The following is a 25,212-nucleotide window of genomic DNA, read 5'->3' on the forward strand; positions in this document are numbered from 1 at the left end:
ACCAGTGCTCTCCCCCATCCTCCTCCATGACTGAGGTACCCTGAGCATGGTACCGTCCCACTGCACTGCTCCCCATGGGGCGCCACTGAGGGCTGCCCCCTTGCACGGGTGAGGCATAAATGCAATTTCGTTGTGTGCAGTGTTCACTTGTGTGCTGTGGAGTGCTGTGTCACAATGACAATGGGAGTTTGAGTTTCCCAATGGGCTTTCACTTTCACTTTCCATAATACGGCCCTTGGAGGGTTTTATAATATTTTATAAAATATAAAAGGGGTCCTCGAATGAAAATGGTTCCTCACCCCTGGTATAGTGCAACAGCTTATGTAGAGTAGGCCTAGTTGTTCTGTGGATTGTGGCTGAGAGTTTACATTCTAATACGACTGGCTTAAAAGCAAACTGTGAGACAGACAGTGTAAAAATATCATCAAGAGATGTGGTGATGTGATTTGTGTCGCAAATGATAGAAAATCAGGTTGCAGACAAATACTATCTCAGTAAGAACAAGCTATTATTCTTTGAAGTCAGTAGCTATGTCTGAGAGATCAAGCATATCAGATACAGATCGTACAGTACAATACAGTACATTAGGATACAAGATGTAACCTGCTACGTCCAAAATATTTACTTACTTTGTTTCTGTTTAACACGGTAAGCAGACAAAATATAGCATTTGGTTATGAAGCAAACATGTTTGAATTTCGTGCATGTGTACATGTGACAGTATTCGTCTGTGCCAATTCGCCACTCAGTGCTTGAACTCGCAATCTCCCAACCAGAGGAGCACAGGAGCACAGGTGCAAAACCACTGACCTAAAGACCTAGGCTGATACTGCATTTGGCAGCTTCTACTGCCAAACTCAGCTGGTTGGCATCCGTTGCGCATAATGGCAGTGAACTTTTTGGTCAGTGTGTCTTTAAAGTGTTTAAGAACATATTTGTTGCATGGCTAACAAATGATGGTTCTCTATACTCTTTGACATCCAGTGGTGTGTTCAAACAACACTGACCTTCTCATCAATGGTGACCAAAAGGCCTGAGCTGTATCTGGAGTGTCATGGGACCTTCATATCTGGGACTCCCCTCAGAAGACCGTGAATTCCCCTGAGTGAAAAGGCCTGTAGGGTGAAAGGTCAAATATCTTCAAACTCAAAAGTCTCATTGAGCTGCTTTTAACCTTTTCACTGACGGCCTTGGTCTGGAATGATGAAAGGCAGCCCACTCACATATCAGTCATGGCCTAATCGTTAGGGAGGTGGACTTAAGATCAGAGGGTTGCAGGTTCGAATCCCACCCTGACCTCTCTCTACATTTCCATCCATGGCTGAAGTGCCTTTCAGTAAGGCACCTAACCCCACATTGCTCAATGGACTGTAACTGATATCCTGTAAAATAACTGTAAGTTGCTTTGGATACAAAAACAAGTGTCAGATAAGAGTAATTACTACTCTAAAATACAGTATTTCAATAACTAATGTAAGTCTTCTTCGACACAACCCATCATGTTCTTTATTTATCATTCTTGTAAGTTTTAAAATTATTATAACACTTTATTTTATGTTTTCTGTTGTATTTTACACGAAACAAGCTGATATATGTTTATTGTCCATGTATCAACCTGTAATACATACTGTACACGAACCCTATCACTAAAGCACAGTGTTTATAGTTCACAAACGTATTATGTCGTTACATGTTGTCATTACATGTTGTCATTACATGTCTTACTTTGTATGTGAACTTTACCTAATTAATGAAACAAGATATGATAAAGGGTAACCAAAACATTCAGCTAATAGTGCTTTTTGTAGTTAGTAGGCTATGGGCAAATCTCAAAGTTAAGCATGCTTCCCTGGGTAGTGTCACAGCGTTGAAGTCGCAAACTCGCAAGATGAGGCTCAAATCCTCACAATCATCTCAAACGATTATGAATGAATGAGTATGAATGCTGGGAGGCGTGGAAGTGAACGTTATAGCAGTTCCATTTTGACCACTACCACTACACACTTATTTCCAACTGATTTAAAATGGTAAACATGATTGTTTGGTTGTAATTCTGTTGTGGTGTAAGTTGAAAAAGTACAACAAAAATACATTAATGTTCATATAAATTCATAGCAATAGGCCTACACAAATTGTCTATAGTCAAAAGGTCTGAAAAGCAACATAAAGGTAAGGAGCACAAACTTTTTCAGCTATTTATCTCAGAAACAACATACGGTACCAAGTATACTGTATTGTGGTTAAACATGCATGGCTTTCCTACACCTGTAAGTAAAAAGCTTAACGCCAGTGGGCCATTGTTACCCCCGTTATCCATTCGATGATTGTGACGTTTTGTCTGAAAATATGAATTTCTTCTGTCATGAGGAAGACACCTTAGCTGCAGACTCAGCCCTGTCCTTCACAGTATGCCATGTTCTAACAAAGAATACCCAATATGAGGGGAAGGTCAGTGAATACGTCGTAGAAATGTCAAGACCCTCATACTCGTCAGGGGGAATAGGCTATACAACACCTGGTCAGCATTGACAGACTGGGCAGCTTCCTACCCAATTGGTCTGCTTAGGATAGCCATCTGCAGGTAAAAATGGGTAAAAGGGGCATTTGGGCAGTTTTCCTGCAAATTTATGACCATAGAAATCAGTAGAATTGAGTTCATATTGTGTGGGATTTAAGTGCTTCCAGGCAGGATTTGAGAATTTTTTTGGGCTAAAAATCATCAGTGTCATCCAACAACCCTGCACCTGGTGCATGTGAAGTGGGGAGCATTTTGGGTGACAGAAGAAAGTAGATTTGGACCAGTAACGATCGACCCAGTTCGCTCTAAACAGAGACAGTTGCTCCAGGCAATACAAAAGCAGAAGGGTGGTGGTTGACTGTGTGTGTGTGTGTGTGCGCGTGTGTGTGTATGTTCGTGTGTGTGCGCGTGTGTGTGTGTGCGTGCATGTGTGTGTGTGTGTGTGTGTGTGTGTGTGTGTGTGTGTGTGTGTGTGTGTGTGTGTGTGTGTGTGCGTGCCTGCGCGTGCGCGCGTACGTGCGTGCGTGTGCGGGTGTTGAGGCTCGCGGTATTAGGACAGTGGAATGCTGAGTAGAATAGGTCCAGACAGAACCGAAGCTATCACAGTTTGTAATTGGAGCAGAAAAAAACAGATGGTCAGCATGGGAAAAAAAACAAAAAAAGGACAAGAAAACAACAGATTCTGCTTATAAATTCATATTCTCTGCCTGGAACAAAACAAAAAGAAGTTATGAGAGGGTACTCAAAGGCAAAACGGGCGGCAGGTGTTGTTTATCATGAGGTAAAACCTGCTCCATTGGTGTTATGGGATTTATGAAGCTAATCAGACTGTATTATAATTGGACCACCCATTCTGTCAGCGCAGCGGTTGCCTTGTTGGACTCCAGTGGCCTGCTTGGCACTCAACCACAGCTTGTCTCACCAGACCAGTGATTCTCAAAGTGTGGTCCGGGGACCACTGGTGGTCCGCAAGGGGATTTCTACATTTCCAAGACAAGCTAGCATTAGGCTCCAAAAGCTAAACATAGCTGAAGTCTTTTTTCGCCACAATAGACAGGATTGTAAGCAGTGTATCAGTGTCAAATTAGCGCCCATCAACAGTTGACAGGTGGTCCCTAGACATTTTGTTTGGGGGGGGAGAGTGGTCCTCGCTCTGAAAAAGTTTGAGAAACACTGCACTAGACAGGCATGAAAAGTTTACTATTGCAGAATAAAATTGACCAACCTCATGGTGTCTCTTTCGGTCCACAGTCCTGGAGTTTGGTCCAACTTACAATAATAAAATGATGACAGGCAAAGGTCTGCAAAATCAAAGCAGACGACTTTGTGATTTTCAAACAAATGGATACTCACATGCATTATTTTTCACACATACCTGGAGTCATATGAAATGTATTTTTGAGATGGATGACTAGACTGCTGACATCTTTTGTTGTATCCTTTTATTCTGATGCTCAATTCACCTGTGTCACTGAGATAGGCCTTCATGCAAAACATTTAAAACAGTGTTCAAACCAGGGGTCTCAAACATAAGGCCCGGGGGCTGGATGCGGCCCGCCAGATAGTTTGATATGGCCCCAGACTTGGAAATAAACAAAAAATGTGACAAAAGAAGTGTCTAGGCAATTACAAAGGTGCTGCATGTGTTTGAGACTTCAGCTGTCCAGTACTTGAGAAAGAATTGCCTTTTTGCTTGCCTTTTACAGTAAATGCTTCTGATATATCTGCTGACCTCCACCTTGAGATGACTGACTTCAATGCGATTCCGATATGACGCAAACATTTGCAATATTTAGCAATTACGTTACTGGTCCCTTGTCCGGCTCGCTTGAGATCAAATTAACTGTATGCTGCCCCTGAGGCATAATGAGTTTGACAGCCCTGGTTTAAACACATGATGAAAAAGGGAAATAAAACTACAGCACAAGAGCAGGTCTATTTGCCCCAGCAACACCAGCAGGACTCCTGTTATATTTCATCACAAAATAAAGTACAGTAGAATTTACAGTTACAGAGATGCAACCTCAGTCACACGTTACCACCCCCCTCTCCCCCCCCCCCCCCTCCCTCAGCTATGGTGTGAACTGTGCAGCACATTCCTGAACACGGCCTAGTGGAGAGCTGTGCAGCAGGCCTGGCAATACAATGAGCCCCACTGACCTCTCACTCATCTAGCTCCGTCTATTTTAAGCAGCCAGAATCATTTGGAGAGAGAGGGCTGTTTTTAGAAACACGTCATGTGCCTATTTGCCGGCAGGAAATGAAATGCTCAAATGACCACGGCTTTTTTTTTCTTCTTCGTCTCCTTCTTCTTCTCATTTTCTCCTTTCTTTTTTTTTCTTCCCACCTTTTTAATTTAAAGGATGTCTATTTTTCTCAGTTTTGCACACGGCCCACATTTATTAGCTGCCTGGCTGCTCCAGTCACATGTTCTTCGGGCCCCAAGGTGCATTAAGTGCGTTCCAGTGAAACGTGAAAGAAGAGGAAGAGAAGGAATTTCGCCTGCGTTCTTGTCGAGATGGGCTGATTCGTTGTCGAGATGAGCTACCAATAAGCTGTTAATATACCCCTAACCTCAAAACCCCTAACCCTTATTACCTCAGGGCCACTAACAGCCTTGGCCGAGCCCAGGACCAGGTCCTCTGAAAGAGCCCCCCACTCAATACACACAATGCAATGACGACCCAATTCTGCCCCCGCCCCCCCTCTCTCGCCTGTCCTGTCAGGGAAGCCAAAAGTGAGGGGGACACAGGAGTCATTTGCCCGAGGCACATGGAGAGGGGAGCCCCCCAAAATTGGGTTCTCATTGCATTGCATGTATTAGGGGTCGGATCGGTAAGGGGGGCTTTTAGATGACTTTGTCCCGGGCCCAGCCAAAGCTGTGAGCGTCCCTGTGTCCTGTCATCATTAATGCATCTTTAGCAGCGAGGGCTCTTGGCTTCCCTACACGGCGGGCAGCAAAGAGCAGCAGGGGTAGCGGTGGAGAAACTTCCTTTCATCTGGGCTCTGTCATGTTTTATGGATGCAGCTCCACTCGCCTCATTTTTCTTTAAACTCGGTAAATAAGATAACATCAAGTAGCGTATACTGTATGTGTGAAGGAGGACAAAGGCAGGGATATACATGTATATTGATCATAATCATAGTTATAATAATAAGAATAACAATAGCAACCAAATAGAGGGGTTGAGAATTTCATGGAAATGCATTCCCAATAGTTCAAGAAGCCATAGTGGATAATATCAAACTGTATCAGCATTGTATTTTCAAATGGATACATACTGGCTATTTAGATAATACACCTCACACACACAAAATGTAGTCAGTTTGTATATAATCATGGCTTTGATCAGATGTATCATTACTGCACTAAGAAATCTACAAATAGAGAGTAAAAAAAGAACTGAATAAAGACCTGTTGTTTGCAGTATAAATATGCATACAACAACAACCAGCTTATGTTGGAATAGTTTTTCAAAAAAATGTTTAAAGAAATCCTGAACCTTAAAGAAATATGAACTGAACAAATGGTTGTGGATCATGTTCTATGCACTGTAATCCAACATTAATTTTGCACTCATTTAAGTACAAGGACCCCCTCTGCTGGTGAAACAGCAGCATTGCAGAGAGTCCTTAACCAACTTCAACTAGGGCAAATCACAAGACTACCAGGAAGCTAATGTGCTTACTGCCTGCCTGTGGTTTGTCCTTGGGAAGAATGTCACACCATTTATTAACCAATATACGTAAAAGAATCTACAAAATAATAACCTTCAAGAACCTTCACGACAAGTGCCAGTTGCACTGTGTGTGGCTAAGTGAAAGCAAAAGGGGATTCAATTCTATTGGCAGGGCCCAGGACAAAGTCATCTGAAAGGGCCCCCGCCCCTATCCAATGAGCTACATACAATGTAATGGAAACCCAATTTTGGGCCCCCTCTCTACCAGGGCACAGGACAAATGACCCCTTTGTCCCCCCCTTGTCAGCTCCCCTCGATATAGATACATGGAGCAGGGAGAGCCAGGCAAGCCACACACAATGCAACCAATATATACGTAGAAGAATTTAGAAAATAATAACCAGCAAGGACCTTCATGGCAAGTGCCATTTGCACTGTGTGTGGCTAAGTGAAAGCAAAAGGGGGATGCAATGATAGGCCTATAGGTACTGTACATGGAGCAGGGAGAGCCAGGCAAGCAAGCCACACGCATTCTCTGACCCACGGCCTAACCCCGAGTCCAAGTTTAGCTGCTGCAGCCCTCCTTTCATCTGCTGTCTCCCAGAAGACTGACTGAGTCGCTCTCTCGCTCGCTGACTTTGGCTGGCAGCTGGCCAAACTTGCCGTTGCACTGACTGAGAGTGGTGGAGCAGAGGGGATTTTCCCAGGGGAAATACACTTGTATGGCTCTGCGCTGCCGCTGTTCAACTCGTTACAATGTTAAAGTTTGGCAGCACATGTACATGTAGTGAGAAGTAGCGCCTTTTGAATGAACCAGGCACACATACACACATGCGCATGCACACACGCAAGCACACACACGCAGGCACGCGCACACACTCATGCACGCACGCACACACACACTGTAGTTACACAAGCATGGGAACTGACAGATAGACTTGAAGAGGTTTTCCTTCACACACACACACACACACACACACACACACACACACACACACACACACACACACACACACACACACACACACACACACACACACACACACACACACACACACACACAAACACACACACACACACACACACACAAACACACACACACACACACACTGACATGATGCAGACAAATCAATGGTGTCACAGTTACCATTTTAAGAGGCTGAGCTGGAGCCTTGCTGGTGTGAGTCATGAAGCAATCTGAACATGCCAGCCTGGACTTAAGGGCCTTAACAAACTCCCACAACTTTCCCCAACAACACTTCTACAGCCTTCTCTCTACGGCCCGGGACCCCTAAGCAACCCAATCATATTTGTCTAATTTTAGACTATATTGTTTCAATGAATTCTTTCTTTAATATTTTTTGGGCTTTTTATAGGCCTACCTTTATTTTTGACAGGACAGTTGATGAGAGGATATGAGTGGGGAGAGAGAGACAGGGAAGGATTGGCAAATGACCCCGCCCGGGATCGAACCCAGTGTAACCCAGTGCCCAGTGCTTAATTTGTCAAGCTGGAGGTCCCGGAGCGCAGAAAATGGGTGGCTCCCCACCCCCAAGGGGGATTCTGTGATGTCTTTCCCTGAGCGTGTTCCATTCTCCACACTCTGCACTGTATACTGTGATACAGTGCACTTTCCACCCTCAACTTAACGGCTAAATTTGAGGGTGAAGTGCAGGTCCAATTCACGTTCTGTCTGATACACTTCACGGAAATTACTGTTGTCGCTTGTCATCAGAGTTTACCAACCGCCAATATACAATTCATCACGGAAGACACTGTTCCTTATGTTGACAATTTTTAAAAGTTACCCCTTTCTCTTATACACATGGCTATTGTCTTTTGAATCAAAGCTATGCTGTCATCACTGTTAGGCCTCGGCAGGGCCCTGTTTCAATGAATTCTAATATAACTCCTCCTCTAGGGATTGATGTGACGGAAGCACTATCTAACAGCAGGTCACATTGTATAGTAGCCTACAGGGTTGTCAAACTCATTTAGGTTCAGAGGCAACATGCAGTCAATTTGATCTCAAGTGGCCCGGACCAGTAACTGAATTGCATAAAAATGATCATAAATGCATAGCTAGCCAATCTGAATGTGGATGCCACATACAGTGAGATAATGAATGATTTGATCCTTTGCTGATTTTGTTATTTTGCCCACTAGTAAAGAACATGATCAGTCTATAATTTTAATGGTAGGTGCAAAAAATATGGCCAAACACGGCCCCTTCTCAGACACTAGTCTACAGGATTTTAACCTGGGATGTATTCACTTTTGTTAGATGTTGTCAAACGTTAATGGCTGTATTTTTTATTTTTTTGTTGTGGGTGAACAACAAATTTAAGCGGTTATATGTTTTTCTTTTTTTAGGGGCTTTTATGCCTTTATTTGACAGGACAGTTGAAGATTGTGACAGGAAGCGAATGGGACAGAGAGACAGGGGAGGATCGGGAAATGACCCCGGCCGGATTCGAACCGGGGTCCCCGTGGGTGGACATGCAAGCCCAAATGTGGGGGGCTTAGCGCGCTGCGCCACAGCGCCCCCCTGGTTATATGTTTTTAACTAATCATTGTGTTGAAGTGACATTTCTTCAATGTTGTCCTATGAAAAGATATACTTACAAATCTGCAAAAATGTGAGGGGTGTACTCACTTCTGTGACATACTGTAGTCTACACTATAATGCAGTGAACATTTTGGCCCCGAAGGAGGAAACCTTCACAAAACACCTGACCTCTTAAAATGCAAATATCTTTTACTCTTTACATGCAGGGCAGCTGAAAGCTTTGGCCGGGGCCAGGACAAAGTCATCTGAAAGGGCCCCCCTGCCCAATACATGCAATGAGGACCCAATTCTAGGGCCCCTCTCTCCCTGGGCCCGGGACAAATGTCCCCTTTGTCCCCCTCTGTCCGCACCTCTGTTTACATGTACTCCAATATAGGCCTTCATCACACAGCTATAGGTCAAATTATGTAACGGGAGAAAGGCACTTTCTGAAAGTCTTATTGCCTTACAACTGACAGTTCTGATAAAGAGTAGCCTTCACATATTATCCAAATCTTTTCTAACAGCAGAACATAAAACACTTGACAACCCAGCGAAACCCATTACTCTCCACTGACTGAAAACAGAAATGTTATTATCAGGGGCCTATACGAATAAAATGGTTCAGGAGTAAGTTAAGGGGTAAGCCATCTAAGAGGAGAACCTGGAGTTCCCAGGACTCCAGGCTCTTCTATTAGATGATTTACCTCTTAACTTAACCTGGTTTACTACTGAACCAGCTTCTTAGTATAGGCCTCCAGGACCCTTATCAAGATGAAACACCACAATAAAACGAGGGGAAGATCATCTTTTTTCTCCAACAAGTTTATTAGCAGTGACACTAAGATACTTTAAAACGAAAAAAAAAAAAAAAAAGACGATCTCCCTTCCCTCCCCCATCCTATCAAGAATGGCAGGCCATGAAAAGAGTGACAAAAAGATGAGATTTTAATTAAAACGTTTTTCTTTAACAGTCAAAACATGGCACAAAATTTAAGAGTGGGGGGAGATAAGAGGGGGGGAAATGCAAGAAAGTTATTTCATACATGTCTTGGATGATTATCAAGTGACTCCCATTTTCAAATTTCTTTTCAGCACAGGCACCCTGAATATATTTTTTAAATCTTTTTTTTTTAAATTTTGTCCTTTTTTTTCTCGACAATTTTCAAACATTACACTTTTGCATATCATTGTGAGCAAGAATGAAGACATTCACCCTCACTAACACAGAGACAAACATACATTTACATACACACGCGCAAACACACTCCTTTATTAACTTGTCGAGCTGATGGGTCACATCGAAACAGAAGAATAAACAAGACCGTCTTTATTTTTAATCCTGAAACAGGACACAGAAATTCATGTGGGAGGGTTTGTTTTAGACTCAGGAACTCAATGCAGTGTTTGTTGTCTTTAGTATTGTTCAGAGTCCAATTGCGTCCTTCTCTTCTTTCAGGGGCGCAATTCCATAAAGAGCAAGTGCAGTCACTTCGAGCAACGTAGTAAATCTAGTAATTGAGTGCCAAGTAACTGTGTTTAACAGAAACAAAAAACTTTGAAGTGTTTCCTATTAGCAGATTTACAGCTCTCTCTGGCTTTACTTAGTTGAACCTGTAACTAAACAAGCTTTTTAGAATAGGCCCCCAGGTCTTGGGTGTCACAACAGCTCAACAAACTAATCTCTACAGTTCTGAGGATGGAAGTAGACAGTGATAACTCCAAATTAGCGTTCAAAAAAATAATATTAATCAAACAAGTGCTCTTCTTTTGTTTTTTTTGGCCTGGGAGATGGGGAAAAAGTTGGACAACTAAAAAATATATATAAATCATTTTTGCACGTCTATGATCCCCAAGCGACAAACTTTGGAGCAAAGTTTCAAAAACATGACTGTGGCACATGCCAATGTGACAGACTCTGGCCTTTTCTGGCTTTACTGGCCCGGTTGCTTCTCACATGGTAGCGCATCTCCCCCGAGTCACGTATTTGAACTTCACCAATCGTTTGATTGTAAACTGCTCCGCGGACCTCAAGTCACTGTTGTCTGGGTACGCAAGAGGAAGGCCCCCTTGTGGAAACAGAGCTCCAGACGTCCAGAACATCCCCACTCATTTAGCTCTAAAGTGACGCACATATAAAGGGCATATGGGACAGGCAGAGATTTTGCTTTTTTTTGTTATCGTTTTCATTGCATACAGGTATGCACACAATTAGTCTTCTGCGACAGTGTCTGATGATTTTTTTTGTCTTTTTATTGTTTTTGTTTTTCGAGGTGCAAGTCCATACTGTCAGCTGTTAATTCTGTTTTCAGGTCAATTTTTTTAGGCGTTGGTTTTCCCATCAACAAAAAAAAAGAAGAAAAAAAAAAAGTATTTGTCAGAACACAACTTTGTCTGGCCTCAGTCTAGAAGAATGCAGCCATTCCTGACAGAATCTTGCACAAAATTAAAACTACAGCCAATGAGACTATTCGTTCCATTGGCAGAAACCTGCGAAGAAACAGATTTATTTTTTTCAAACTGGTCTCAAGAAAGAAAAAAAAAATTGAGAAGAACTCAACAAGCGCCTTCTCTACACAGCATGGAACAGCTCTTTGGACGTTAGTTTTCAGTTTAAAATTAGGAAAAAGCTGAAGTTATAACAAAAAAGAAAACAGAAGCATTAAATAAAACAAAAATTGCAATGTCATGCTACTTAAAATAGTGTTTGCTAATGGGGAAAAACGTGACACAAGATACAGGTTTAAATCCCTTTGTCTGAAAATTAGATTGCCTACAACAGCGCATAAAGAAAAAAAGAAGCAACAGTGAATTACAGATGAAGTCCCTGGAAACAGATGAAACAGACTACTAGATCATTCCACATGACTGAAATCTGACAGGGGACACCCTTCCTAAGATGTGACTCAAGCTTTGACAGACTTAAAAACAAACAGCTTCACATAAGCTCATCATGGGCACTAATGACAAACTTATCCGAACGCTTGAAAACCAGCACTAAAAAGTAATGCGGATACAGCAAAAGAAAATCAAAATATGATAGTGTATACTCGAGGTAAGGCTTTCCCACCCTTGTCTAAGACCAGCCCTGCCAAATGTGGAATACACGTGTGGTCTGACCCCGACCAGCACCTGCGCATGTCCACATAGGGCAGGGGGGGGGGTCACAGGAGGCTGGGAGGGGGGGATGGGGGGAGAGGGTGAAAAAGTGAAAAAGTCAACACAGTGTTGGTGAGAGGCCATTTCTTTAAAATCAGCATTAATCAGCTAAAATAGAAGTACAAATAGTACTAGTAGGTAATAGTACGAATTCAATCAGGCTTCAGTTCACCCTGGATTTTTTTTTTTTTTTTTTTTAACAGACAGTACTGACACACAAACGTCAAAACACAATGAAAAAAAAAAAAAAAAACGCCTGAAAGAAGAAAGTTCATTTACCACTCCCCCTAACACAGTAATGTACAATTTGTAGAAAGAGAGCGAAATTAAACTAAAAGAGAAACCTCTCGTGTTCCAAAACAATATGACGTGAAGGGCTTGGCCTCGAGCGAATACAGAAGACAAGGAGGAAGAAGACACAGTAAAAGGAGAGACTCTGTCAATCTTGTTTTCAGTTTTTGGGCAATAACACTGGTGGTAAAGTCTTTTAAGTTAACTTACAATAGAGTCTTAAGCCTACCTGAGTGACTTTTTCTTTTTTTAAACGTTTATATGCTTTAAAGCACAGACAGCCAGAGGCTACTGTTTAGTTAGTTATATTTATTTATTCTCTAGAAATCTTTCCATCACGTAGTGATATGTCTATTTAAAAGAAGAAAAAAAAAAAACGGCAATTGAAGTTAAAAGATTAGATAAAGTGCTAATAATTTTTTATACTCAATTAATTTAATGGGAAAGGGAGGGAGAGAAAGAGATAGAAAAAAGTACATTTTTAGTATTCATTATTTGATATTACTAAATAAAAAACAGTGAAACACACTGTTTCTCTTTTTTTCCAAGAGGGAAGACCTTTGAATATTAACCTATCCCACAAGGACAGCAGAGGAAGGGGGGAAGTAGCAGTCAACCTAGGACAAACCAGCCTTTTAATAAAAAATAAAATGGGCGAGAAAAAACAAAGCCCTGTTTACCGTCATAAAACTTCTTAATGACAGGCTGTCCACAGGACCCTAAAGGCTTCCAAACAAATATCCCTCTTCACAAATACACACTACATATACTCTTGACCCGGGTCGACTGGCTTCTGGCGTGTGGAATAGTAACCTACATCCTGAAGCATTGATGCTCTGCCCCCTCCCCTTAAAACTCAACAGTAGTTGCTGTTGCTACCGCCACTCTCTCTGTGCAAAATTACTTGGAGAAAAATAAAAACAAATTGAAGCAACATGAGACGAAGCAGCAGAGAAGGAAAAAACAGATCAACGAAAAGAAGAATCGGTCAAGTCTGCGTGTAACGAGGGACAAAAAAAAAAACAAAACAAAAAAAAAACAAGACAAATCCTAACAACTAGAGTATAAACAAAACTAAAAACCTTCTGAGCATCTGGGTAAACAAATTATGGACATATGACACAGCATTGAATTGATTCTGGTTTCAGAGTGGAGCAAACAGTCCATTATTCCTAACAAAAAAAAATGTTACGTCAAGAATCCTGCGTAGGTGAGGAAGAAAAAAAAAACTGAAACAGAAAATCAGAAACATAAACAGAAAAAGAAAAGAGTAGTAGGCTCTGCCAAATTTACCACAGCCACATATTTTGCGGTGGGAACGTCCGTCAGGTTGTATCTGAGAGCCACTGATAAGACAGGTGAAACAATAGCACTTTGAGAGCTTTCCAATGGAAGAATGACTATCTTGTCACACTAGTTTTGCCCGAGAAAAGCAAGACCTGGGTAGGGGGATGGGGGTCCAAATTGGACTTCTGTCTCTCAATTGGACAATCTGTCTTTGCTTTTCTGGATATCCATAGAAGCGTTCTCCTTGTCCGTGAAAAACAGAAAGAACAGGCAAGCGAACAAAAACAAAACATAAAAAAGACAAAAACAAAAAGAAACTTTAGTTAAGTGTTTACCAACAAAACGAAGGACCCCCATCTTAGTCAAAAACTGACATTAAGACAATTAACTGCGCCCACAAGGCATTGAATAATTTGTTGTCTCCCAAGACATCTAAACAGTGTCCCGTTTTATTTTCTTTCTCAGAGATTAACCTAAAAATCTTGAGCAGGACACCAATTCCCTCTTGCGTTGTCAGTGTTTTCTCTCGATCCCTCCCGTTTCAAGTCACGAGGGCAGTCAAACGGAGACACTCCTTCCAGTCAGTTCCACCCGTCTCCACGAATGCCAGAACAACACCATAAAACAGTTCAGGAGTCTTCTCAAACACGCTGAATTCGCACAGGAAAAGAAAAGAAAAAAATAGAGGCATCTAAAGAAGGACTGCAGCTCCTCCTCCCTCTCTCAGGAAGAGGAAGAAGCGAAAGGAGTCCGTCGCATCTCCCCCACAGTTCTGTGTTGTAACTTTAGTGGCTTCAGCACAATGCCTTAACCATAACGGTATTTCTTTGTCGTCATCGTTGTTCAGAAAGTGTTTATGTGCATGTGTGTGTGGATTAAGGGGTTTGTCCATAGCCTTTTTGTTGTTGTTGTTTTCTGAAATTAAGGACACACACACACACCATCCACAGTCATATTTGACTGCTTCTCCACAGCATTTTTTTTCTCTAATATCCAGGTCCATCAAGCTTCTGTTGAGGGGGGAAGAGGAGGAGGAGTGGTGGACAGCCTGAGCCCTACAGGTTGCCACTCGTCTCCACTCCACCAATCGATTGTCTCGCAGGTTTCTTCCGGCTGCCTCCAAACACCCCCTCACTCTCCCCAACGCACCATACACACAAGCATACACACACACACACAGACACCTGTCCTGTCCCCCTTCCAACACACACACTTAACTATTGCCGACTAACCACCCATCTCTGTAATACAGAGAAGCTTTTCCACACAGCTTCTCCACCGCATCGCACTCCAAAGATTCAGCTTCAAAGTCAACAATGTTTTCTCTTTTTTTTGTTTTGTTTCTTTTTCGCTAGAGAGTATTATCCATGTCCCATACAGCATATACTCCTCTTTGTTGTTGTTGTTTGTTGATAATGTGTTTTTGTGTTTGCTTTTTTTGTTTCATGTCTGCCAGCAAGCGGCAGCAGCAGTGTCCCAGCTAAAGACGTTGTAGTGTTTTAATCCAGGTTGTCACTTCACTGGTTAGGTCCGTCCTTAGTGTCCCTGTAGAGGACGACTCTTTTTGGATCTGAGGGAGAGAGAGGGAGGGAGGGAGGGAGGGAGAAAGAGAGCACGATTTAGGTCATGTGAGCCATATGACTCAGGATGTAATATTTCTGGGCATCACAGTTGTGATGAAAACTTCACAAAAGAAACAACCCCCGCTTTGGAAAAGGTTAATCTGACATAAAACTGGGAGTAATGAGTGCATAACGCTTTGCAGGCGACACTGAACAGAGCAGAGAGAGTGGTAATAGAATGATTGCATTGCCGAATCAGAGCACACGCTGATGACGCTGTGAATTAAGCTCCTGCAAAACTCACTGAGCCATCCTTTCTTCAAAAGCCATTCTTCTTTGAACACAAATAGCACAAAAACGTTCTTACCTTGCTTTTGTATATTCAGAATATATTCCATTTCTGAAAAAAAAAGAACAACTGGTCAGGTGAATACGAAGAAGACAGCATATAATCTTAAGACTAAACTATAGAGACAACCAAGGTAATCTTCAAACAGGCTAAATCAGCTTTGATTAATAGACTCAATCCTAATTAATTTAGTTAATATTGACTCTATTTTTTCCCCACTCAAGAGCACCTTCTCATAGTCTATACCTCAAGACCTACACCACACAGCCTTCCAAACCCGTTCCTTTGTTTTAAAAACTATAGCAGTTTGCATGTAATTAGCATTAAGCCTTGGTCAGGCAGAATAGTGATGAATTATAGGTGGGTGAATAATAAAAACAAAGCGCAACAGGCCAGGATCAGACGTCCTAAGCTGGCTGGTGGTTAAGCTGTAAAAATTGACATCATCCTACAAGAGCACATTGGTATTTAGGCATGGCCAAGGGCCGCCCTTTGTTCCCTCATTTGGTTAATAGACGGAGATACAAACTTTAACGATCATTTCAAAGTGTCCCATTACACAATGCTAGGTTTCTCTATTTAAAAAAACAAAAAACACACCACACAACTATGACCCCGATAGAAAGAGAGAGTGTCAGAGAGAGCGAGTCAGGGCAAGAGAGAGAGAGAGAGAGAGAGAGAGAGAGAGAGAGAGAAGAAAATGCTCTGCAGACCAATTTACCTTTAGTGTGATAAATTACAGCAGCTTTTAAATCAAACATCCCCCAGCTAGACCTCTCAAAGCCCTTGGTATAGCCCTGCTCTCTGGCCAAGGCCAGCACAGGGGCAGTGTTTGTCGGGGAGGCCTGGGGCAGGTCTCCCCCCTGGTCCTTAGCAGAGGAGGAGGAGGAGCTGAACACTATTGCACTGAGGTTCCTGGGCTCGGGCTCTTTCGGCGCCCCGGAGGGGAGGGACGGGGTGGTGTGCAGCAAGCCTCCTCCCTCCTGAGGAGCAGCCGCCGCAGCCAGGGGGCCCGGAGAGGAGCGGAGGGGCCCCACCCGGCCGGAGGACAGGGGGCTAGTCCGCTTGTCCAGCTCGTGGGACTTGGGGAAAGGTGGGTGGTGGTGGTGGTGGGGAGCATGGGTGTGGTGGTGGTGCTCCTGTCTCTGAGCAGAAGTGGTGGAGCCCTGTGGCGGGGGCAGGGGTGCGGAGGAGGGGGGGAAGCCGCCCTGGAAGGTCACTACCGTGGGCTTGCCCCTGCCCTCTGTCCGGCTGGCAGCAGCCCCCGCCCCTACACTACTACCACCACCACCACCACCACCACCACCCACAGGGCCGGCGCTGGGCTCGTTGATGAAAGACAGCCCCCACTGGTTCTGAAAGATGTCCCCCAGTGACTTCTGGTGAGCTGGCTGGCCGGGGTTGGAGGAGGAGGAGGAGGAGGACGCGGGTCCCCCAGACGCTACAGAGGAGGACGAGGTGGAGGAAGAGGAAGGGGGGCCAGGGGGGTCAGCTTGGCGGCCGCTAGGCAGCGAAAGTTGCATATTAGACGGGGGTCCGGCGGCATGCGGGTACACAAACAAGCTGGGCTTCCGTGGCTCTGGCACCACGGGGGGCGCGACGACACCACCACCGCCACCTGCACATGGGCTGGTGGCCGAGGACGAGGACGAGGGGGATGCTACATTCTCGCCTCCCTGGACGGGGGAGACCAGCGCGCCGGACGCCATGCCACCAGCAGCAGCAGCAGCCAAGGGAGCAGGGGCAGTAGAAGGAGGAGAGGTATTAAAGGGAGCACCGGGCAGAGGGCAGCCATTGTTGCTGCTGCTGCTACCCTCGGCCGGGGGAAGGGGTCCGTTGGTAAAGCTGGCAGAGGTGATGGTCTTGACGGCAGACATGGGCACCTGGGACAGTTTGCCTGGCGGCATGGGTGGCGGTGGGGTCTGGGTCGGCGGAAGGAGAAGGTCCCTTTCGGCTGCAGCAGTAGCCGATACCGCCGCCGGTGACAACGAAGAAGAGGCCTGGGCAGCCGCCACTGCCGCGTTGACCCTGTTGAGGTTCTCCTTCACTTTGCTTGCATAACTGATCTTAGGCACTATCTTAGCGCTGCTATTGTCCACGGGGAAGACGGGCGGAGGCTTGAACAGCGTCCACGAGTCGTCTTTGGCCGCGGCGGAGGCGGCAGCAGTCACCGCCTTGGCTTTGACGGGCCGCTCGTCCGGCTTTTTGCCCGCCGCGGCCCCCAACGCAGCCCCTGCCCCGGTCGCCACCTTGCCTTCAGAGTTCTTCTGGGGAAACTCGGCAGGGGGCAGGGCGGGAGAGGCAGAGGGGGTAGCGGCAGAAGCGGCAGGCAGTTCGCGAGGAGTCCGGCCGTTACCGTGCGGCACGAAAGCTGGGCTCTTGTCGGCCGACTCGGTGGAAAACGGCGAGTCGGGCCGCTGCTGTTTGCCTGCGGTCGCCGTCGGATGCATGGCCTTTGCCGCTGCTGTCGACTGCACGATCACAACGTCCCCGCCGGCAGCAGCCGCTTTGGCAGCACCACGCTGAACACTGCGACGCTTCTTGGGCGTGGTGTAGCCGTTCTCGGAGCCGCTACCGTCGTTGTCCGTCAAGGAACCCCCGGGTTTCCCCGGATAGCCGTTGGTTAGGGGACTGGAACCGCAACTGCTGCTGGGGGTCACCACCAGGCCATTGAGGGACACTAGAGCCTCCTTCTTTCCCTCCAGGGTCTTAAGGTCAGGTGGGCGGTCATTAGGGCAGTCCATGTTGCTTATTAAGGGGTCAACACTGTTACTGCTGCTGCTGCTACCGCTCTCTGCAGCTTTACTACGTTCCGCCGCCCCTGGGTAAGCAGCCTGGGTCTTTGAAGAAGGAGTTCTGGGTTTGAGGGGGTGTTCTAGGGGTCGTCTGTTGTCCTCATGGCCACTGTCGCGTGTAGGATGTGTGATGCTGTTTGGATTCAAGGCAGTGGAAATCTCCTCTCCCTCCCCAGTGTTGCCGTTTACTTTTCCATAACCTGCCAAGACCACAGAACAAGGCTTTAATTCAAAATAAAAATGCCATCGTGGAGACACAGCAGTAAAAAAACATCAAGTTACAGGTGGCACCTGCTATCAGCACAGCACAACTTGCTCTACAGTGTCGACACAAAGTGGATGCTAGAGCTTGAGTGTCAGATAGGCCCGACTGGCAATACTAGAGATCCAAAGAGGGTGTTTCAAGTGGCTAAATGCCAAGTCCACCTGAGGCACGTCCTGATTCCTCTCAGGTTAAAACTTGGCTTGAGAAATGAAGTCATCTGACCACTGGGCCTATTTAACGAAATACAGGAAGTATCATTATGTTGTAAGTAAACATTAAGTAGAACTAAAAGGAAAGTAAGTGTATAAACAATACATTGAGCATGTGTAGTGTGGCGTTAAGCAACTCCAGTCAATTCGACACATTTACATTCTTTATGTACATGGTTACAACGACATAAAACGGCAGCAAACAGAAAATGGACTGCAAATTAACCAAGGCCACAGCACTTCATCCTAGCTGGGACAAACTTATCTTACTGTTTACAAGTTCTTTAAATAGTTGCAACCCAAATGACCACGTCAGGAGAAATATAATATGGCGCGGCAACCACTAGGCTGATCTCTGGCATGGTATTTTGACACCTCAGCACTCTCGCGCATAAAATATTGGTTAAAAAGAATATCCAAACATTAAAATACATGTTTAAGATGTCCCGTGGATGTGTCTTCTCCTGTTAACACTCAACTACTCCAACCCACTGACTTGGAAATATTTATGATGTTCTTCGAAACCCACTGGCGTTCTATTCAGTGAGGGTTGCATCTGTCATTTTTTCGGTTCAGTCCGTGTGCCCCAGGCGGCTACAGCGGGTAGCTTCCAAATTTACAATCTCACACTTGGTGAGCAACAACAATATTTGCCAGACCATTTCCGCACAACTCAGAAGGTAGCTTTACCATGTTGATATGTCAAAACGGTTGCATCTTTGAATAAGAAGACAAGTACGCTAACCAAATACACTTCCACAGTCATCGTGCTAGCTGACGCGAAATGCTTACGTTTTTACTTGCAATATTTCCGACAAAGTCATCAAAACACGACTACATGGCCAACTGTTTGGTCATTGAAGACAAATATATCCATTACGCAGTCAGATTGACCGTTCATCTAGTCGGCTTTACGGTCTTGGACTGCGACTAAACCCAATTCAGTGGGCAAATGCTAACCAACTAATGTTAGCTTGGTCGCTAGGTCTGGAACTTATCTTCCCCACCAAGTTATTGCAAAACCTTTTCGATAAATATACCAACACCAACGAGGTCTGTGACGTGTGTTTTATTAATATTCCAGCCCTGATGTTACTTGATGTGCAACTATGGTTAAATTTACATCGTTTGGGGGTTTACATTTTACAGCAAACCTCCCCAGTCTAAAATTCTTGACAGGCCTGCTCACATGACTGACAGAGTGACACGAGAGCAACAGGGCCTGTGGATAGAATCGCCAGTTAGCAAGCGAGCAATAGCATTCTAGCTGGTAGCTGGCTAACCTACAAACACAGTTTGACAATAGTTTGATTAGCATTTTGGGTTGGCATCTAACTTACAACAATCAATCATGCAGCAATTTTAAAACTTCACCACTGCATCTATATTTCAGAATGAGTTTATGCCATATTTGCACCCAACATGGCGGACAGGAAATAGCAACAGTACAGGCGAACGAGCAAGAACATTCCAAGAGAGCCGGTTCGAGTTGCTGGGGAAGCGACAGGGCTAGCTAATGGAGAAAGCTATGCAACGGAGTCGTCTGCAAAGTCTATTCCAAGTGCAAACGAAACACAAACGATGGCATTGCCTTCTATAACTCTTAACATTGATATTGAATACAGAACAAACTGAACTTGTGCAATTGTGTCACAATTGTAAGATGAATGGGCAGAAACCGGTGCACAAGGTCAATGTCCACACATGCTAGTGGATAGCAAGACAGCTAATATTAGCCATATGCTAACTTTAGTATCTCCAACATCGGCACCTCAGACACTCCCTTATAACTTTCACTGATATATTCCACTAGCTAGCTAGCATTAGCTAAAACAACACGATCCAGACCTCAGGTCTTCGGTTAAAGTTTGAGTTGCTCCCTTCAGACAACTGACCAGTTTTCTTCGTCGACGTTTCCTCGTCCTGGTGCTGGCAGTGGCACTGATCATTATTCACCAATTTGTTCAATCGATCAGTGTTGCTTTCCGCTTTTCCATGATTAGAATATCTCCCGAGTGCCCCTTCGTTGGGCCGTTCCTCCATTGAACTGTAGTGCGAGTGTCAGTGAGAGCACTGGGGACTCACCGAATGACTAGACATTTGTATTGCCCAATCAACGCCAGCGTTTTCAGGGATGCCAGTTCGACGGACTCATGCTTTCCTGCCTACGGAGGCCAGGAGATGCGGCCGTCGGTGGCAACGCAAATGTTTGAAATAAACTCCTATCTGCTGCGCGCGCCCCCTAGGCAACCTACTTTTCACATTTACATATTTCTGACCATGCGCATAATTATGATTCAGCCAAACAACTTTGTTGTTGTTAACTAGGGCCTAGTAATTGTTTCCTGATCTCAACCTCAATGTTGTGTGACCATAGGATTGATTTCAGGCCTAGAGCTCTACAAGTTGCAAATCAGAGGACACACCTCAGAATGAATGGCAACAAAGCAACATCATCTGGTCTAGACATTTCCATACTGAATTAAGTAGCCCTAAAGCAGGCTGCACTGCCAAGGTTGTTTACAAGTTGATTTTAGTCATTGTAGGCCTAATCATTTTCACATAAAAAAATAAATTTAAAAAAATCAGTGACTCCTTTGGGAACCTCTACGGGCCTCTCAAAATTCTGTTAGAAGGAAATATGAACACTGGCTACTGTTATGGATGTAATTACAACACCAGTAAGCCTAGATTATATTATAGCTGCAGCTGAACTGAAGGTCCAAGTTTGTCTCACTACTGCATATTGTTTTCTGTAGGCTACAGTGCAGGTGGATTGCCTCTCCAAAGCCAGACCCAGGCCTACAAATAAAACACAGCCAAAAGATAAAAAAACCAAGAAAAAAAATCAACTTCATTTAAACAAAAATGTTTTAAAGGGGGAAAGGGAATAGCTTGAATGCCTACGATATTAGGGGAGTTTTTCGGCAACAAAAAAGCTGAATAGGGAAAACATGATAAGACTGTGCACAAACACAATGCGGCATTGTTTCTCGCCTATTGCAGAGAATATCCGAAGATGAGTTTTAAGAATGGCCCATAGATGAATGCGGACACCTTAATACAAAATGGTCGCTGTAGCCCACATTTGAACTTTCTGCCATGAAAACACCATTAGGCCTATCAAACCACAGAACGGCTTTTCCAATGGTTTTGCCGTGTCATGGTGTGCATCCCAATATGTGACCTTGCCTCCTCCACTTGCCTCCTCCACTTGCTTCTCGTCATGATGACATCACTGACAACAGCATTATATTTCAATATCTTGCAAAAGCTCAATTGTAAAGTCTTTTCCTCATTTGCAATTGGGATGGTGAATGAAAAACAGTCCCTCAAAAGTTGTTGTGGCGAGGCTGACAGCTGGGAAACTTTATCGTTTTCTCCACGGAGGAGGGGCCAGGAGGCGGGACGAGGAGACAAGCACAAGTGGAGGAGGCAAGGACACATATTGGGATGCACCCATGAAGTAGGTATGCTATGATTTAACCCATTAATGCCTAAAGCACCTGCAAAAAATACCTGCTTAATGCCTAAGCCCTTTAAAAACCTAAATGTCTATGAAGCACATAAAAACATGAAATATATACGTTTCATTTAAACGCTAAGACCCTCATCTTGCATTAGAATCTGTTCATTCAGCTCTAACATACCAACATTTTAATAAAAATATATTAAATCTCATGAGCCTGAATGCTGCGTCATGCAGCTCCGGGCACCAAAGGTCAATGTTGCACAACGTGACATCCAGCATTAATGGGTTAAAATAATCTGTGGGGTGAAACAGGTGTTTCTAACATTATGATGACATAAACTTGCCAATTCTGGCTGTCAATAACATTTTATGATGATTCCCTTTCCAGTACTCGAATGGCCTTTGATGTTATTGGGCCCTGATTATTGTCCTGACGACAACAAGACGAAGGGAAATGCACAGACAGTACGCCTAATGACGCAACACCAGTGGCGCTCAATTTACCATTTACAATCTTTGAGAGTCACATCAATTGACAGAGTCATACAGCCACTATTTTGAGAAGTGGAGTGAATATGGAAAAGTGTCAGTGTAACAGTATAGGCCTGTGATGTGATTTGTCTGTTTTGTCCCAGGTAAATAAATCAGTGGCATGGTCACACATCTCCTTGTCATTGCATTGAAAAACCACAGCGCCGCAGACACATGATGAAGCACAGAACATTGCTGTGGAATGACCAGAATATGCTTTTGGAGTCAAAGTGAAATATATCTGTGATGTCTTGCTATGACTTTAGTCAACTGTCTACCTTGCTGAATTATTTGAAGCGTGATTTTGGGATAAACACAGACATACACCACATAGGGGCCCACAGTACCACTGCCACAGATGATTCAGTATGTGAGTGATTCTCTAATTCGCCTACACTTTTAAGTCCGTGGATTTTATTTGCCAATTCCATTAACTATTAACTGCATCCAATGATGTTTTGGACATTAGAAAACATTTATCTTTCATATAATACAGAAAGTGTAGACATAGCATTATTTCCCTCAGCAAGAATGAATATTTAATACTGGTTTTGGGCGTTTTCATGCCGTCCTGTTTTCCAAATGTCAGATTCAGTCTTCATATTAGCATGTAAAGAAACTTGTTTTGCCCAAGACGATTGCAAATGTTGATTCACAGTAATCATCACAATATGACAAAACTGTCAGAAAGACCACTGTCCTTTCCATTATACATGAAATTTGCCATGTTGTGTGTGTCCACGAAAACTGTGTTAACCGTGTCACGGTCTGAAACCTCCTCCATAAATCAGTAATGGTTTGGTCTTAGGCCATACGAATAACATCATGTGATGTCATAACCTCTTTGGCAGGATACGGGAAGACTTTTTGGTAAATTTTGAGCTCCATCCTTCCATAATTTAATCCATTCTTTTTCATGTTCTCATAGCGGGAAAATTGCCTGTCAACAGTGTTATCAACATATTCATAAGAATCTGAATTAGAAATCACATGTAGAAAAACACAGATAAAGCATACAGATACATGAATTGATTAAGGTGTTGTGGTGGAACTTCTGAGGTCCTCAGTTAGCACAACACCATAAAAATGGCTGAAATGTCAACGGTGTTACCGTCAATGGTGTTACAATTAAGTATGACAGTCAGGGTTGCCAGATGAGGCTGATGATTTCCAGCCCAAAAAATAATCAAAATCCGCCCTAAAAACCCGTCCAATTCTATTGATTTATATGGCAGTGGGAAGGTTTTTCTGATCGATGCCATTTTTACCCGCCCACGGCCATCCTAAGCAGCCCAATTGGGCGGGAACCAGCCCAATCTGGCAACACTGATGACAGTTGAGGAGGAGTATGTTTTTGCCAATTTATATCCATATTGACAGACAAACAAACAAAATAATTTGTGTTCTAGGGAGATGGGTTTGTCTGCTCTGTTTTTTTCTCCTAAAAAAAGTGCCGACTTGTTCCCCTGCACTGTTGACCGTAACACAGTTGAGTTACACCGTTGACTGTTTTGAAAGTGTTTTTGTGCTATTGATCCCTTATGTGTTCGAAAAATCCTATGAACATACACTAGGGATTATCTCTGGAGAAGGAAGTCTTGTGTAAGGAGGGTGACTATATTCAAATCAGACGTTAGGGATTTATGATGAAAAATGTGTCAGTCTGTATCACAGTGACTCATAAAATCCTACTTATGAAGCTCAACAATCACATTTTCTATATCAGTTGTACAGATTAATGACAACATTACTGCTAAGGGACATAAGCACTTTCAAACATATATTGTTTCAACTCTGTAGTATTTTTATATATGTTTGAAATGACATAGTATTTGTCCATAACACTGTTGACAAAATAATTAAGCAAATGTTCGCTTTCATTAGAGTATTTATCAAATGATTTAAGATTAAGCTTGGCAATTTGTTTGTTTGGAAACTTAAATATATACACTATGTAAACATCTAGGTCATTTAGTTGAAAAAAAATACTGATAATTGACATTTTGCTTTTGCCAAAAGCGTAGGGAAATCGTAGAATCACTCACGACCCCATCCTGTAATTTCTTTCTGTGTCAGCAGGTGGCACTGTTTAACAAAATACGGTACATCAGCTAGTCTCTTAGTGGTCTTAACTGTTTTGTATTCTACCCTTTCTTTTGTTTGCAAACTGCGAAGTGTTATGGAGGAATGGGTCCAAAATGTTGGCACCAGATATAAATGAATAAATAAGCTTTATAACATGCTCAGCTCAACAAAAGTTAAAGAACAATTGGGTGCATTGCGTAAAGAAATTATTCAAAGGAATAATGGCCCTACCACATAAATAAATAAATAAACAAATAAATGAGGGGAAATATTTCCCTCCTTTCTTCATCTCAACCCCTTACTTAGCAGATCAGCAGCTGGACTGGATGTGGAATATTTATGCAGTCGTCCCCTGTGTTTGTGCCTTTCCACAAACCATAATTCATCATCATTTATAAGCATAACAGTTGTACCATGTGGCGAAATTCTGCGTCACAGAAGTGAAGCCAAGTTTTTGCAAC

The 25,212-nt window shown here is 43.7% G+C and overlaps 1 protein-coding gene across 1 annotated transcript; it reads right to left on the bottom strand.

Annotated features, from left to right (window-relative positions):
* Positions 1-9,676: 9,676 nt before the first annotated feature.
* Positions 9,677-22,995, bottom strand: nufip2 (nuclear FMR1 interacting protein 2). The gene is made up of 4 exons (XM_063205241.1): positions 20,559-22,995; positions 16,116-18,389; positions 15,413-15,445; positions 9,677-15,053 (listed from the first exon to the last, which is right to left on the bottom strand). Exons 1-4 carry the CDS (start codon positions 20,704-20,706, stop codon positions 15,001-15,003), a joined length of 2,508 nt encoding a protein of 835 aa, XP_063061311.1. The 5' UTR covers positions 20,707-22,995; the 3' UTR covers positions 9,677-15,000.
* Between the last annotated feature and the right edge of the window lie 2,217 nt (positions 22,996-25,212).

This window comes from Engraulis encrasicolus, chromosome 8 (genome assembly GCF_034702125.1).
Source record: "Engraulis encrasicolus isolate BLACKSEA-1 chromosome 8, IST_EnEncr_1.0, whole genome shotgun sequence".
Taxonomy (NCBI): Eukaryota; Metazoa; Chordata; class Actinopteri; order Clupeiformes; family Engraulidae; genus Engraulis; species Engraulis encrasicolus.

Coding starts and splice junctions, on each gene's coding strand:
- nufip2 (XM_063205241.1), bottom strand. CDS start 20,706: ATGGAGGAACGGCCCAACGAAGGGGCACTCGGGAGATATTCTAATCAT. Junction 15,446..16,115: donor TGTAATTTATCACACTAAAG/GTAAATTGGTCT, acceptor TTTTTTTTTCAG/AAATGGAATATATTCTGAAT. Junction 15,054..15,412: donor TCTGAATATACAAAAGCAAG/GTAAGAACGTTT, acceptor TCTCTCCCTCAG/ATCCAAAAAGAGTCGTCCTC.